Source organism: Pseudoliparis swirei, chromosome 22, assembly GCF_029220125.1.
Source record: "Pseudoliparis swirei isolate HS2019 ecotype Mariana Trench chromosome 22, NWPU_hadal_v1, whole genome shotgun sequence".
NCBI classification, from domain to species: domain Eukaryota; kingdom Metazoa; phylum Chordata; class Actinopteri; order Perciformes; family Liparidae; genus Pseudoliparis; species Pseudoliparis swirei.
Window position 1 is genome coordinate 1,406,777 of NC_079409.1, and position 15,694 is coordinate 1,422,470.

The 15,694-nt window shown below is 41.2% G+C and overlaps 1 protein-coding gene across 2 annotated transcripts in view; it reads left to right on the forward strand.

Annotated features, from left to right (window-relative positions):
• Window positions 1–1,858: 1,858 nt before the first annotated feature.
• The window catches only part of cpne4a (copine IVa), a 54,708-nt gene continuing 40,872 nt past the window's right edge, over window positions 1,859–15,694 (forward strand). For both annotated transcript variants that reach the window (XM_056443525.1, XM_056443526.1), the window contains exons 1-2: window positions 1,859–2,011; window positions 7,652–7,845. In XM_056443525.1, the coding sequence (XP_056299500.1) occupies window positions 7,708–7,845 (138 nt within the window). In that variant the 5' untranslated portion in view covers window positions 1,859–2,011; window positions 7,652–7,707. The remainder of the gene's footprint in view (window positions 2,012–7,651; window positions 7,846–15,694) is intronic.

Sequence of the window (15,694 nt, forward strand, 5' to 3'; positions counted from 1 at the left end):
GGTTCTTTCAGCTAAGAACTAACTTCAAAAACAACTCCGTCGACTTTTATTATGTCAAGTCAGACGGAAGCAGGCTAGCTTCCGGTTTGAACTTTCACATAAAAAGGTGGCTTTCTTCTTTCCGGAACTCTGTATTTTAGATTATTTTTTCATTTTATTGTGTAAATTTGAGTTTTTTAAACGTTGAAATGAAAAAAGAAAAGAAAAATAATATATACGAGTTTACTAAATTAAGTGTTGAAGAACCAAACGTGTTAAAATTTTTATTTTTACAGTCGTCGCGAAGTTTCAGAAGTTTCGCTTGGTCGCTTTGTCAGTTTCTTCAATCTCTTCACTAACTTCAATCCAACTTCCGCGTCGACTTTTATTAGCAGGCTAGCTCCGGAAACAGGCTAGCTTCTTCCGGTTTCAATTTCACATAAAAAGTATTTAGATTATTTTTTGAACTCTTGTGTTTAGATTTTTTTTTAAAAATTTATTAGCAAAAAATTTAAAAAAAAAACAATATACGAAATTACCAAGAAAAGAAAAAAAGAATAATAAACCAAACAAGTTAAAATTAAGTGTTTTTATTTTTACAGTCTGGTCAAATACATTAAAACTAAGTGCTGTGCTTCGTTTTATTTACGAATTAAAAAACAATACATTTAAATAAGAAAATGTAATAAATAAATAAATAATCTCAGCAGACATTAGTTTAGATTTGATGAATCACATAAGAAAATGTTATTTATTACAAATCTGTTAGTGTGAAATCTATAAATGGAGTTGGACACTTTCAGAAGGTCAGAGGTTTAAATAACCAGTAAATCCAAATATAATAATAATTCAAACTTATATAGCGCTTTTCTAAATACACAAAGACGCTTAAATATTCAACACTTTTCAGTCTTTTATTTTATTTAATAAACTATAATCCATCCTCTATGTAATGTAGTGATCTTTATCAATAATTGTGTATTTTAAACAACAATTATCTCATAATTGTTGTTTTACAGTCTATAAAACAAAACGTTAGCTCTATAAAACAAAACGTTAGCTCTATTTAAAAATATATTTATAATATTTATAAGTCAAAGTGACGACATGCAACAACTCGTTGCTCCTCAGCTGGAACCACTGTGCTTTTATTGCGAAATTAAAGAAGATAGCTTCCGGATTTGGATGGTGATTCAATTTGGTGAAATTCCCTCAGACCCTGAACGCCACACGCTGCTGAAAACGGTCACGTTGCGTTTTTGTGCCTTTTGGAAAATTCGTCAGCTGGTCGTCCTATTCAGATGCGTTCAAGTGCCGCAGGAAATATAAGTTTAATTTATGTATTAGACTAAATATGTGTTTTATGTATTTATTACTTCTGGTGGCTACGTAGTGCTTCATCTTTATTAACTATTTAATGAACGTTTAACTCATCATCACTACGTCTGCTGTTATTAATCATAATAATGTGACTTGTATATAAAGTTATCTTTAAAAAAGAGATTTTTTTATTTTTTGGTTCATATTTTTAATCTTCGACCATCTTTCGGTATTTCTTTGTATTTGGTGAAAAAAAAGTTGATAATAGTTATTCTTTATTATTATTAAGTTTCAAAAAGAGTGCACCATTTTTTTATATAAGTATAAATCATTTAAATGTTCAATATGAGAGAAAAATAAACATTTCATGATTTTGTTAAATATCCAGAATGCTCTCCTGTGTTTGTCCAGCAGGAGGCGCTGCAGCCCGCTCCTCCCCCCCCCCATCCCCCCCTGTGTGTGAGAGGCTTCCCCCTATAAAGCCAGGCGAGGCGTCTGGAGGCTGTAAAGGCTCTCCGGCAGCCAGAGGAGCAGCAGGAGGAGCAGCAGGAGGTGCAGGGTGATGAAGATGAAGATGAAGATGCCGTGTGTCCGTGATCTCGGTTCAGTCGGGTTGAGCTGAAACTGGAAACTTTCTGAAGCTTTTCTCTCTCCGGAGCTTCTTCTTCCTCTTCTTCATCTTCTTCCTCTTCTTCATCTTCCTCTTCTGAAGGTAAAGTATAAACATTATTTATTGAATATGTTTCCTGATGATTTCAACGTGTTCAGGTTGTCACTGTTCGGCCGTGGAGGAGGTATTGATCTTCATTATAATCTATGTTCCCTCACTTTGTGGTGGAGCGTTATCATTTACATGACTAATAATCAATAATCAATGATTGATGCTTCAGTGAGGCGACGTTGAGGACTCACTGACTTAATCTGATATTTCATGTTTATGGTCTCTGGTAAAAGTATTATTCTAATAATAAGTATTATTATTCTAATAATATATATATATAATAAATATATTATCATATATATATAATATATATTTGGTGATAATTCCTTTCAATATTTCAGTGTGTATATTGGAGTGTGTAGTTTTAGTGTGTATTTATTAATCTTATATGTTGTGTTAATGGTCTCTGCTGGCAAATATTTTTATGAAAATATAGATAATATACATATATATTATATATATTATATTTATAATTTATTATAAGATATATATTTTATATATATATATATTATATATTACATATAATATATATATATAATGTATATGTATATAATATATATATAATATATATATTTTTAATGTATTTAATATATATTATATATTTATACTATATATAATATATAATATATATGTATATATATGTATATATATTATATCTATATAATATTTGAATACATGTCATTTATAATATATATATTTATATGTATATAATATATATTTGTGTAAATAATATTATTATAATATTATTATAATAATATTATTATATTATATATTTATATATATTATATTATATATGTATATATATATATATATATGTATATATATTATATCTATATAATATTTGAATACATGTCATTTATAATATATATATTTATATGTATATAATATATATTTGTGTAAATAATATTATTATATTATATATTTATATATATTATATAATGTTTATATATTATATATAATATATATTTATATATATCATATTTATATATATATCAATATGTATTTATTGATCCTTGGTTCCTTATTGATCTGCCTCTCTGACTCTTTGTTTTAGTTTTGAGAGACAAAATGATTCAGTCAGCATTTTATTTGTAAAGCATAAAGGTTACAATCAATATTCAGCCTGGACGCCAATGAGAGAGTGTGTGTGTGTGTGTGTTTATTGTTCACCGTTTTCTCCGCCTCAGTCCTCCATAAACTCTGTTCTGTCAGACGTTCACAACATGGAGGCAGCAGTTCGTTTAGCAAGCGAGGGTCTAAACTATTGTTATTGTTATTGTTATTGTTATTGTTATTGTCCTGGTTAGTTCAAACCAATCCTTAAATAATGCTACTACTGCTACTACTATGGGGTATACAGTGTAGGGTAACATTGTTCTACAAGCCCTCTAGTGGGGTAACATGGTACTACAAGCCCTCTAGTGGGGTAACATGGTACTACAAGCTCTCTAGTGGGGTAACATGGTACTACAAGCTCTCTAGTGGGGTAACATGGTACTACAAGCTCTAGTGGGGCAACATGGTACCACAAGCCTCTAGTGGGGCAACATGGTACTACAAGCTCTATAGTGGGGCAACATGGTACTACAAGCCTCTAGTGGGGCAACATGGTACTACAAGCCTCTAGTGGGTAACATGGTACTACAAGCCCTCTAATGGGCTATCATGGTACCACAAGCTCTCTAGTGGGGTAACATGGTACTACAAGCCTCTAGTGGGTAACATGGTACTACAAGCCTCTAGTGGGGTAACATGGTACTACAAGCTCTCTAGTGGGGTAACATGGTACTACAAGCTCTCTAGTGGGGTAACATGGTACTACAAGCCTCTAGTGGGGTAACATGGTACTACAAGCCCTCTAGTGGGGTAACATGGTACTACAAGCCTCTAGTGGGGTAACATGGTACTACAAGCCTCTAGTGGGGTAACATGGTACTACAAGCCTCTAGTGGGGCAACATGGTACTACAAGCTCTCTAGTGGGGTAACATGGTACTACAAGCCTCTAGTGGGGCAACATGGTACTACAAGCCTCTAGTGGGGTAACATGGTACTACAAGCCTCTAGTGGGGTAACATGGTACTACAAGCCTCTAGTGGGGCAACATGGTACTACAAGCTCTCTAGTGGGTAACATGGTACCACAAGCCTCTAGTGGGGTAACATGGTACCACAAGCCTCTAGTGGGGCAACATGGTACTACAAGCCCTCTAGTGGGGCAACATGGTACTACAAGCCTCTAGTGGGGCAACATGGCACTACAAGCCTCTAGTGGGGCAACATGGTACTACAAGCCTCTAGTGGGGCAACATGGTACCACAAGCTCTCTAGTGGGCAACATGGTACTACAAGCCTCTAGTGGGTAACATGGTACTACAAGCTCTCTAGTGGGGTAACATGGTACTACAAGCCTCTAGTGGGGCAACATGGTACTACAAGCCCTCTAGTGGGGCAACATGGTACACAAGCTCTAGTGGGGTAACATGGTACCACAAGCCCTCTAGTGGGGCAACATGGTACCACAAGCTCTCTAGTGGGGTAACATGGTACTACAAGCCTCTAGTGGGGCAACATGGTACTACAAGCCTCTAGTGGGGTAACATGGTACCACAAGCTCTCTAGTGGGGCAACATGGTACCACAAGCCTCTAGTGGGGCAACATGGTACCACAAGCCTCTAGTGGGGCAACATGGTACTACAAGCTCTCTAGTGGGGCAACATGGTACCACAAGCTCTCTAGTGGGGCAACATGGTACTACAAGCCTCTAGTGGGGTAACATGGTACTACAAGCTCTAGTGGGGCAACATGGTACCACAAGCTCTCTAGTGGGGTAACATGGTACTACAAGCTCTCTAGTGGGGCAACATGGCACTACAAGCTCTCTAGTGGGGCAACATGGTACCACAAGCCTCTAGTGGGGTAACATGGTACTACAAGCTCTAGTGGAACATGGTACTCACAAGCCTCTAGTGGGTAACATGGTACAAGCTCTAGTGGGGCAACATGGTACTACAAGCCCTCTAGTGGGGTAACATGGTACTAAAAGCTCTCTAGTGGGGTAATATGGTACTACAAGCCCTCTAGTGGGGTAACAAGGTACTACAAGCTCTCTAGTGGGGTCACATGGTACCACAAGCCTCTAGTGGGGCAACATGGTACTACAAGCTCTCTAGTGGGGTAATATGGTACTACAAGCTCTCTAGTGGGGTAACATGGTACTACAAGCTCTCTAGTGGGGTAACATGGTACTACAAGCTCTCTAGTGGGGTAACATGGTACTACAAGCTCTCTAGTGGGGTAACATGGTACTACAAGCTCTCTAGTGGGGTAATATGGTACTACACACTTTTAAATGTGATTCTTGATGTTCAAGGGAGGAAATATAAAAGTCAAAACAATTTAAATGAATTAATGAACTATTTAAAGAACGACAGAAGGATAAAACTTTGCAAGATGAAAGAAACTAAACAACCGGTAACATTTAAAGAAGATTAAAAACAAATATTATAAAATAATTTATTAACACTTTATACACTATTTATTGAAATATAAAAAATCATAAAAAATCAATAAAAAAACGTATAAAAAAAGAAACAAAAATTATCTTGATAAGAAAAAAGGTTTCAAAATAGCAAATAAATAGTACAATGAAGCAATAAAAAGATTAAATATAGCCCGTCCATAATAATTAGTGTACGAGGAACCGAAAGCTCTGATTCCTCTCAGATCCGTGTCGCCTCATCAATAAAACAGAGAGGACAGTTTGAGTTGTCAATACATGTCGATATGCAAATGAGCTCCAGAGCTGCTCACTGTGACATTAATATAACATATGAAGCACCAGGCTTACTCAACGGCTTTATTATTGAGCTCCATCTGTTTAGAGGCTAATTGTTGCGCAACAGTTGAACCTCAAAGTAAGAGATGTGCAAATAATAGGGAGTTCCTACAGTGGAACCTCATCTCCTTCCTCTATCTCGAAGGCTCCTAGAGGAACCTCATCTCCTTACTCTATCTCTAAGGCTCCTACAGAGGAACCTCATCTCCTTCCTCTATCTCTAAGGCTCCTAGAGGAACCTCATCTCCTTCCTCTATCTCGAAGGCTCCTAGAGGAACCTCATCTCCTTCCTCTATCTCTAAGGCTCCTAGAGGAACCTCATCTCCTTCCTCTATCTCTAAGGCTCCTAGAGGAACCTCATCTCCTTCCTCTATCTCTAAGGCTCCTAGAGGAACCTCATCTCCTTCCTCTATCTCTAAGGCTCCTAGAGGAACCTCATCTCCTTCCTCTATCTCTAAGGCTCCTAGAGGAACCTCATCTCCTTCCTCTATCTCTAAGGCTCATAGAGGAACCTCATCTCCTTCCTCTATCTCTAAGGCTCCTAGAGGAACCTCATCTCCTTCCTCTATCTCTAAGGCTCCTAGAGGAACCTAACTCCTTCCTCTATCTCTAAGGCTCCTAGAGGAACCTCATCTCCTTACTCTATCTCTAAGGCTCCTAGAGGAACCTCATCTCCTTACTCTATCTCTAAGGCTCCTAGAGGAACCTCATCTCCTTCCTCTATCTCTAAGGCTCATAGAGGAACCTCATCTCCTTACTCTATCTCTAAGGCTCCTAGAGGAACCTCATCTCCTTACTCTATCTCTAAGGCTCCTAGAGGAACCTCATCTCCTTACTCTATCTCTAAGGCTGAGCCCAGCTCCTGTTTCACTGCTCCACCGATCCGCCCGGCCATCTCCCGCTAATATTTAAATATAAAACATAAAAAAATTAACACATATATATATATTAAATAAGGAAGACTATTTAAATGTATTAATAAAATAAAAAAATATTAAATAAAGATAAACAACTATTTAAAAATAAACATAAAAAACAAAATTAAATAGAGAAAAATAACAATATTTAAATATAATTTTTTTTAATGAAATCCAAATGAAAGCATAATCCGTCTGAGCCTGTTGGTGAGTCTTCTGATGCGTCCAGACAGGAGCCTCGAGCCTCTGAGCTCTGCAGCTCCTCCTGTCGTGGCTCTGCAGCTGTGATGTGATGTTCACCAGCGGCTCTTTAATCTGGAACCAGCTGATGGCTCCTCCCCCCTGCTGGTCACCACGCTGCAGGTAGATCCTCCACATCAATAAAATAAGACAGGAGTTATAATTCATGATCAATCACAACAAAGAGGAGAGTAGTTTGTCTGGTTGCTTTGATTTATTAAAAGTCTTCTCTGCATTCATGTCTGCGCCAACAACATTATTTTAATTATGAATATGAGGTAAAGTGCTTTTTAGGGGTCGGTCTAAGTCTTACTAGTGGAACTGTGCAGGATCAGAGTCATAGGGGTCAGATTCAGTCCAGCAATCCATCCGTTCCCTTGAAGGACAACTCATCCTCCTATATGGAAGATCTGTGAAACCCCCAAAAATGTAAAGATACATTATTTGGCTAAATAAATAAGTTATCAACACCGAAATACATTATTATTTATTTTATTTATTTAACATTTTCTAATTGATACATTTAAAATGTTTAAAATTTATTAATTGTATTAATTTAATTTATTTTGCTCATGAATATGAGACTGTGTGAAGCTTTTACTCATCGTCTCAACATCTGTTTACTGTCCCCGGCCAGACTTCCTGTCCCCGGCCCAGACTTCCTGTCCCCTGCACAGATTTCCTGTTCCAAGCATGAGCGGCCTGCTCGTCGGCCCGTGTCTCAAGGTGGAGCTGAGGATCACCTGCAAAGGGATCCAGGACCGGGACGCGCTGTCCAAGCCCGACCCCTGCTTCCTGCTCAAGAGGAAGTCCCACGGCCAGTGGATGGAGGTACGTACACACACACACACACACACACACACATACATACATACATACATACATATATATATATATATATACACACATACAGTCGGTACGTAAAGTATTCCATGTTCAATTCAGTTTCAATTCAGTTTATTTGTATAGCCCAATTTCACAAATTACAAATTTGTCTCGGAGTGCTTTACAATCTGTACACATAGACATCCCTGACCTTTGACCTTTGACCTCACATCGGATCAGGAAAAACTCCCAAATAACCCTTCAGGGGGAAAAAAGTGAAGAACCCTTGAGGAGAGCAACAGAGGAGGATCCCTCTCCAGGATGGACAGATGCAATAGATGTCATGTGACCAGAAGGACAGATTTAGAGTTTAAATACATTCAATGAATATGACAGAGTGTATGAATAGTTCATAGGAGGCATATTCCATGATGGAGACCTCCACGATCCATCAGATGGAGGTAGAGAGGAGGAGTGGGCGGAGTCTCAACAGTGGGCGGAGTCTCAACAGGGCAGTGGCGTAGTTGGTGGCAGGAATTCCACGACCCAGACCTCGATGATCCATCAGCAGATAGGATCTATGCCGTCTCATAGGGTCCGATGACCCCATGAGACGTGAAGTCACAAGGACTCCGGGGAGAAAGTGTTAGTAACGTGTGATGGAGAGATGAACATTCATCCCGAAGGAGAGAAAAGAGGAGATAGGTGCTCAGTGCATCCTAAACGTCCATAAGGAGAGAGGAGAGGAGAGAGGAGCTCAGTGCTTCCTAAACGTCCCCCAGCAGCTATCAGCCTATAGCAGCGTCTCCAGGTCTGGACCAGGTGAACCTGATTCAGCCCTAACTATAAGCTCTGTCAAAGAGGAAAGTCTTCAGTCGACTCTTAAACGAGGTGACTGTGTCTGCCTCCCGGACTGAAATTGAAAGCTGGTTTCATAGAAGAGGAGCTTGATAACTAAAAGCTCTGGCTCCTCCTACTTTTTAAGACTCTAGGAACTACAAGTAGCCCCGCATTTAGTGAGCGCAGCTCTCTAGTGGGGCAATATGGTACTACAAGCTCTTTAAGATATTCAATTCAATTCAAGGCTTTATTTAAGAGAAGAATTTTAAAAGTGATTCTTGATTTTACTGGGAGCCAGTGCAGAGCAGATAGTGCATAGACATCTCTTTCTTAGTGAGAACACGAGCTGCAGCATCTGGATCAACTGGAAAAACTGGCCCAAATAACTCCTTCAGTGGGGTAAAAGGAAGAAACCTGCAAGAGCAAGAGGAGTTCGATCCCCGCCTCCCATTAGTTGCAAGTCAATGTCCTTGAGCAGATGCACTGAACCCCAGTTGCTTCCGGGCGATGTGCAGCCCACTGCTCCTTCATGACAGAGGATGGGTTAAATGCAGAGAACTAATTTCCCCTTGGGGATTAATAAAAAGTGTATATTATAGGGCAGCCTGATAATAAGGAGTTGACTGAAGAGACTTATAGAGCAGCCTTATAATAAGGAGTTGACTGAAGAGACTTATAGAGCAGCCTTATAATAAGGAGTTGACTTAAGAGACTTATAGAGCACCCTGATAATAAGGAGTTGACTATAGAGACTTATAGAGCAGCCTGATAATAAGGAGTTGACTTTAGAGACTTATAGAGCAGCCTGATCATAAGGAGTTGACCTCAGAGACTTATAGAGCAGCCTGATCATAAGGAGTTGACTTTAGAGACTTATAGAGCAGCCTGATAATAAGGAGTTGACCTAAGAGACTTATAGAGCAGCCTGATAATAAGGAGTTGACTTAAGAGACTTATAGAGCACCCTGATAATAAGGAGTTGACTTAAGATACTTATAGAGCAGCCTGATAATAAGGAGTTGACCTAAGAGACTTATAGAGTAGCCTGATCATAAGGAGTTGACTTTAGAGACTTATAGAGCAGCCTGATAATAAGGAGTTGACTTAAGAGACTTATAGAGCACCCTGATAATAAGGAGTTGACCTAAGAGACTTATAGAGCAGCCTGATAATAAGGAGTTGCAGTAATCCAGTCTCGAAGTAACGAACGCTTGAACCAATCTTTCTGCATCTTTTTGAGACAAGATGTGCCTCATTTTTTTAATATTACGTAGATGAAAGAATGCAGTCCTTGAGATGTTCTTCACGTGGAGTTAAAGGACAAGTCCCGATCAAAGAGAACAGAGATTCTTTACAGTGGTGTTGGATGCCAGGGCAATGCCGCCTACAGAAACCACATCACCAGATCATTGATCTCTAAGGCGCTCAGAGTAAAATTACTTCGGTTTTGTCTGAGTTTAACATCAAGAAGTTGCAGGTCATCCATGTTTTTTTGTCTTTAAGACATGCTTGAATTTTACCGAGTTGGTTGCTCTCCTCTGGTTTTATCGATAGATATAGTTGAGTATCATCTGCATAGCAATGAAAGTTTATGGAGTGTTTCATGATAATATTGCCCAAAGGAAGCATGTATAAGGTAAATAAAATTGGTCCAAACACAGAACCTTGTGGAACTCCGTGATTAACGTTGGTGGTTATCGAGGCGTCATCGTTTACAAATACAAATTGAGATCGATCTGATAAATAGGATTTAAACCAACTTAGTGCCGTGCCTGAAATGCCAATCGACTGCTCCAGTCTCTGTAACAGGATGTCATGGTCAATGGTGTCGAATGCAGCACTAAGGTCTAACAAGACCAGGACAGAGAGGAGTCCTCTATCAGGACTAAGGTCTAACAAGAACAGTACAGAGAGGAGTCCTCTATCAGCACTAAGGTCTACCAAGACCAGTCCAGAGAGGAGTCCTCTATCAGCACTAAGGTCTAACAAGACCAGTACAGAGAGGAGTCCTCTACCAGCACTAAGGTCTAACAAGACCAGTACAGAGATGAGTTGATAACAATAAAGACACATTGATAATATCTAATAGAGAGCTGCCGATTAAAGGCAAAACGTCTTTAAGCAGCCTTGTCGGGATGGGGTCCAAGATACAGGTAGACGGGGTCCAAGAGACAGGTAGACGGGGTCCTAGAGACAGGTAGACGGGGTCCAAGAGACAGGTAGACGGGGTCCAAGAGACAGGTAGACGGGGTCCAAGATACAGGTAGACGGGGTCCAAGAGACAGGTAGACGGGGTCCTAGAGACAGGTAGACGGGGTCCAAGAGACAGGTAGACGGGGTCTAGAGACAGGTAGACGGGGTCCAAGAGACAGGTAGACGGGGTCCACGAGACAGGTAGACGGGGTCCTAGAGACAGGTAGACGGGGTCCAGGAGACAGGTAGACGGGGTCAAGAGACAGGTAGACGGGGTCTAGAGACAGGTAGACGGGGTCCTAGAGACAGGTAGACGGGGTCTAGAGACAGGTAGATGGGGTCCTAGAGACAGGTAGACAGGGTCTAGAGACAGGTAGACGGGGTCCTAGAGACAGGTAGACGGGGTCTAGAGACAGGTAGACGGGGTCCTAGAGACAGGTAGACGGGGTCTAGAGACAGGTAGATGGGGTCCTAGAGACAGGTAGATGGGGTCCTAGAGACAGGTAGACAGGGTCTAGAGACAGGTAGACGGGGTCCTAGAGACAGGTAGACGGGGTCTAGAGACAGGTAGACGGGGTCCAAGAGACAGGTAGACGGGGTCCAGGAGACAGGTAGACGGGGTCCAAGAGACAGGTAGACGGGGTCCAGGAGACAGGTAGACGGGGTCTAGAGACAGGTAGACGGGGTCCAGGAGACAGGTAGACGGGGTCCTAGAGACAGGTAGACGGGGTCTAGAGACAGGTAGACGGGGTCCTAGAGACAGGTAGACGGGGTCCAAGAGACAGGTAGACGGGGTCCAAGAGACAGGTAGACGGGGTCTAGAGACAGGTAGACGGGGTCCTAGAGACAGGTAGACGGGGTCCAAGAGACAGGTAGACGGGGTCCTAGAGACAGGTAGACGGGGTCCAGGAGACAGGTAGACGGGGTCCTAGAGACAGGTAGACGGGGTCCTAGAGACAGGTAGACAGGGTCCAGGAGACAGGTAGACGGGGTCCTAGAGAACAGGTAGACGGGGTCCTAGAGACAGGTAGACGGGGTCTAGAGACAGGTAGACGGGGTCCAGGAGACAGGTAGACAGGGTCCAGGAGACAGGTAGACGGGGTCCTAGAGACAGGTAGACGGGGTCCAGGAGACAGGTAGACGGGGTCCAGGAGACAGGTAGACGGGGTCCTAGAGACAGGTAGACGGGGTCCTAGAGACAGGTAGACGGGGTCCAGGAGACAGGTAGACGGGGTCCTAGAGACAGGTAGACGGGGTCCTAGAGACAGGTAGACGGGGTCCTAGAGACAGGTAGATGGGGTCCTAGAGACAGGTAGATGGGGTCCTAGAGACAGGTAGACGGGGTCCTAGAGACAGGTAGACGGGGTCCTAGAGACAGGTAGACGGGGTCCAGGAGACAGGTAGACAGGGTCCAGGAGACAGGTAGACGGGGTCTAGAGACAGGTAGACGGGATCCTAGAGACAGGTAGACGGGGTCTAGAGACAGGTAGACGGGGTCCTAGAGACAGGTAGACGGGGTCCAGGAGACAGGTAGACGGGGTCCAGGAGACAGGTAGACGTGTTAGAAGTAGAAACCGTTGAAGATAATTGGTCACGGTTGATGGAGAAAAGCCCTCCAAATATCCACCAGGGCATACAGCGGTTTCCAAGGCCATTCCACTTGAGGACAGATTGGCACTGGTTAAGGGCAAGAGAATATTAATCTGGTCCCTAATAGTTCAAATCTTTTGATGAAAGAAGTTGATGAAGTCATTACCACTGAGGTCTCTAGGAATACTGGGCTCCACAGAGCTGTGACTCTCTGTCAGCTACAGAGCTGAAGAGAAACCTGGGCTTGTTCTTCTTCTGGTCCTGATGAGTCATCGGCTGCTCTGGCTCTACGGAGGGCCTTCTGATAAGTGTTTAGATAATCTCGCCAAACTAAGCGGGATTCTTCCAGATTAGTTGATCGCCATATGCTTTCAAGCTTTCGTGATGTTTGCTTTAGTTTGAGGTCTGAGGGTTATACCAGGGAGCAGACCTCCTCTTCCTCACTGTCTTCTTCTTCAGAGGGGCTATCGAGTCCAGTGTCATTCTCAGAGAGCCTGGGGCACTGTCAACAAGATGATCAATCTGGACTAAAGGTAGACCAGGAGTCCTCTGTTATATTGAGACCTGGACTAAAGTTAGACCAGGAGTCCTCTGTTATATTGAGACCTGGACTAAAGTTAGACCAGGAGTCCTCTGTTATATTGAGACCTGGACTAAAGTTAGACCAGGAGTCCTCTGTTATATTGAGACCTGGACTAAAGTTAGACCAGGAGTCCTCTGTTACATTGAGACCTGGACTAAAGGTAGACCAGGAGTCCTCTGTTACATTGAGACCTGGACTAAAGTTAGACCAGGAGTCCTCTGTTACATTGAGACCTGGACTAAAGTTAGACCAGGAGTCCTCTGTTATATTGAGACCTGGACTAAAGTTAGACCAGGAGTCCTCTGTTATATTGAGACCTGACCAAAGTTAGACCAGGAGTCCCTCTGTTATATTGAGACCTGACTAAAGTTAGACCAGGAGTCCTCTGTTATATTGAGACCTGACTAAAGTTAGACCAGGAGTCCTCTGTTATATTGAGACCTGACTAAAGTTAGACCAGGAGTCCTCTGTTATATTGAGACCTGACTAAAGTTAGACCAGGAGTCCTCTGTTATATTGAGACCTGACCAAAGTTAGACCAGGAGTCCTCTGGTATATTGAGACCTGGACTAAAGTTAGAACAGGAGTCCTCTGTTATATTGAGACCTGGACTAAAGTTAGACCAGGAGTCCTCTGTTATATTGAGACCTGGACTAAAGTTAGACCAGGAGTCCTCTGTTATATTGAGACCTGGACTAAAGTTAAACCAGGAGACCTCTGTTATATGGAGACCTGGACTAAAGTTAGACCAGGAGACCTCTGTTATATGGAGACCTGGACTAAAGTTAGACCAGGAGTCCTCTGTTATATTGAGACGTGGTATTGAATCAAATGCAGAAGGCATCTCTTCTTTAAATGTAGCTCCATGTCAGTTGGACATCTGGTGTAGAACCTTTTGACTCACGGAGTCCACTCCGGCAGTATAAACTAAAGTTATGAGGTTGTGGTCTGACAGAAGAGGATTCTGTGGGAAGACCTTCAGATGCTCAATGTCAACGCCATAAGTAAGAACAAGATCAAGCGTGTGGCCAAAGCTGTGAGTGGGTTTCTGTTCTCTGACAGAAGAGAGTCCAACAATGAGATGAATGCAGCACTAAGGCAATCATTATCAACATCCACATGGATATTAAAATCTCCTACAATAATAACTTCATCAGTTTTAAGAACTAAACTTGATATAAACTCTGAATATGGACCTGGTGGCCGGTACAGAATCACAAATAGAATTGTCTGTGGTGTGTTCCTGACTGTAGAGCTCCCGATAACCAGGGTGTGCTCCTCAGCCGGTCGCTGAGCAGGGAAAACTAGTTGTTCACTTTTTGTTTCATTGTCTAAATCTAAACAGTTCATGTTATTATATACACTACCGTTCAAAAGTTTGGGATCACTTAGAAATGTCTTTATTCTTCAAAGTAAAGCACTGTTTTTTCAATAAAGATAACATTAATCATAAATACACTCTCTACAAGGTTAATGTGGTAAATGACTATTCTAGGTGAAACGTCTGGTTTCTAATGAAATATCTCCAGAGGTGTATAGAGGCCCTTTTACAGCAACTATCACTCCAGTGTTCTAATGGTACATTGTGTTATCGCCTTAGAAGACTAATGTCTGATTAGAAAACCCTTGTGCAATTATGTGAGCGCAGCTGAAAACAGTTATGCTGGTGATATAAGCTATACAACTGGCCTTCCTTTGAGCTTGAAGTTTGTAGAACAAAATTAATACTTCAAATATTAATCATTATTTCTAACCTTGGCAATGTCTTGACTATATTGTATATTCATTTGATAAATAAAAGTGTGATTTTTCATGGAAGACACGAAATTGTCTGGGTGATCCCAAACTTTTGAACGGTAGTGTATATACATATATATATGTATATATGTAATAATATATATACATATATATATATAAATGTGGGCTGCACGGTGGTGTAGTGGCTAGCACTGTTGCCTCACAGCCAGAGGGCTGTGGGTTCAGTTCCCGGTGTGGGCGGTCCTTCTGTGTGGAGCATGTTCTCCCCGTGGCAGCGTGGGTTCCCTCCGGGTTCCTCCAAGCCCTGACAGTCCAAAAGATGCAGTCATTAACTGATGTCTGTGTCCCATAGGCGTAAATGGAGAGTGAGTGGTTGTCTGTCTCTATGTGAGCCTGAGATGGACTGTGACCTGTCCAGGGTGACCCTGCCTAGGGTCGGCTCCAACGCCCGCAACCCTGATGAGGATGAAGCGGTATTGATAATGGATGGATATATATATGTATTATTACTTATATATATTATATATGTACTAATACATATATATATACATATATATGTACTAATACATATATATATATGTATTATTACATATATTTCTATAACATGGCAATATATATATATATATATATACATATATATGTACTAATACATATATATACATATATATGTACTAATACATATATATATATATATGTATTACATATATTTCTATAACATGACAAGATAATCATTATGTTAGTTTGATAAATATGTCCTTACAAAACACGACTGTCTCTTCTTCTGGTGTGTGTGTGTGTGTGAGTTTATCTGTGTGTGTGTGTGTGTGTGAGTTTATCTGTGTGTGAGAGAGTTTGTGTTTAAAGTAGTTTATCTGTGTGTGAGAGAGTTTG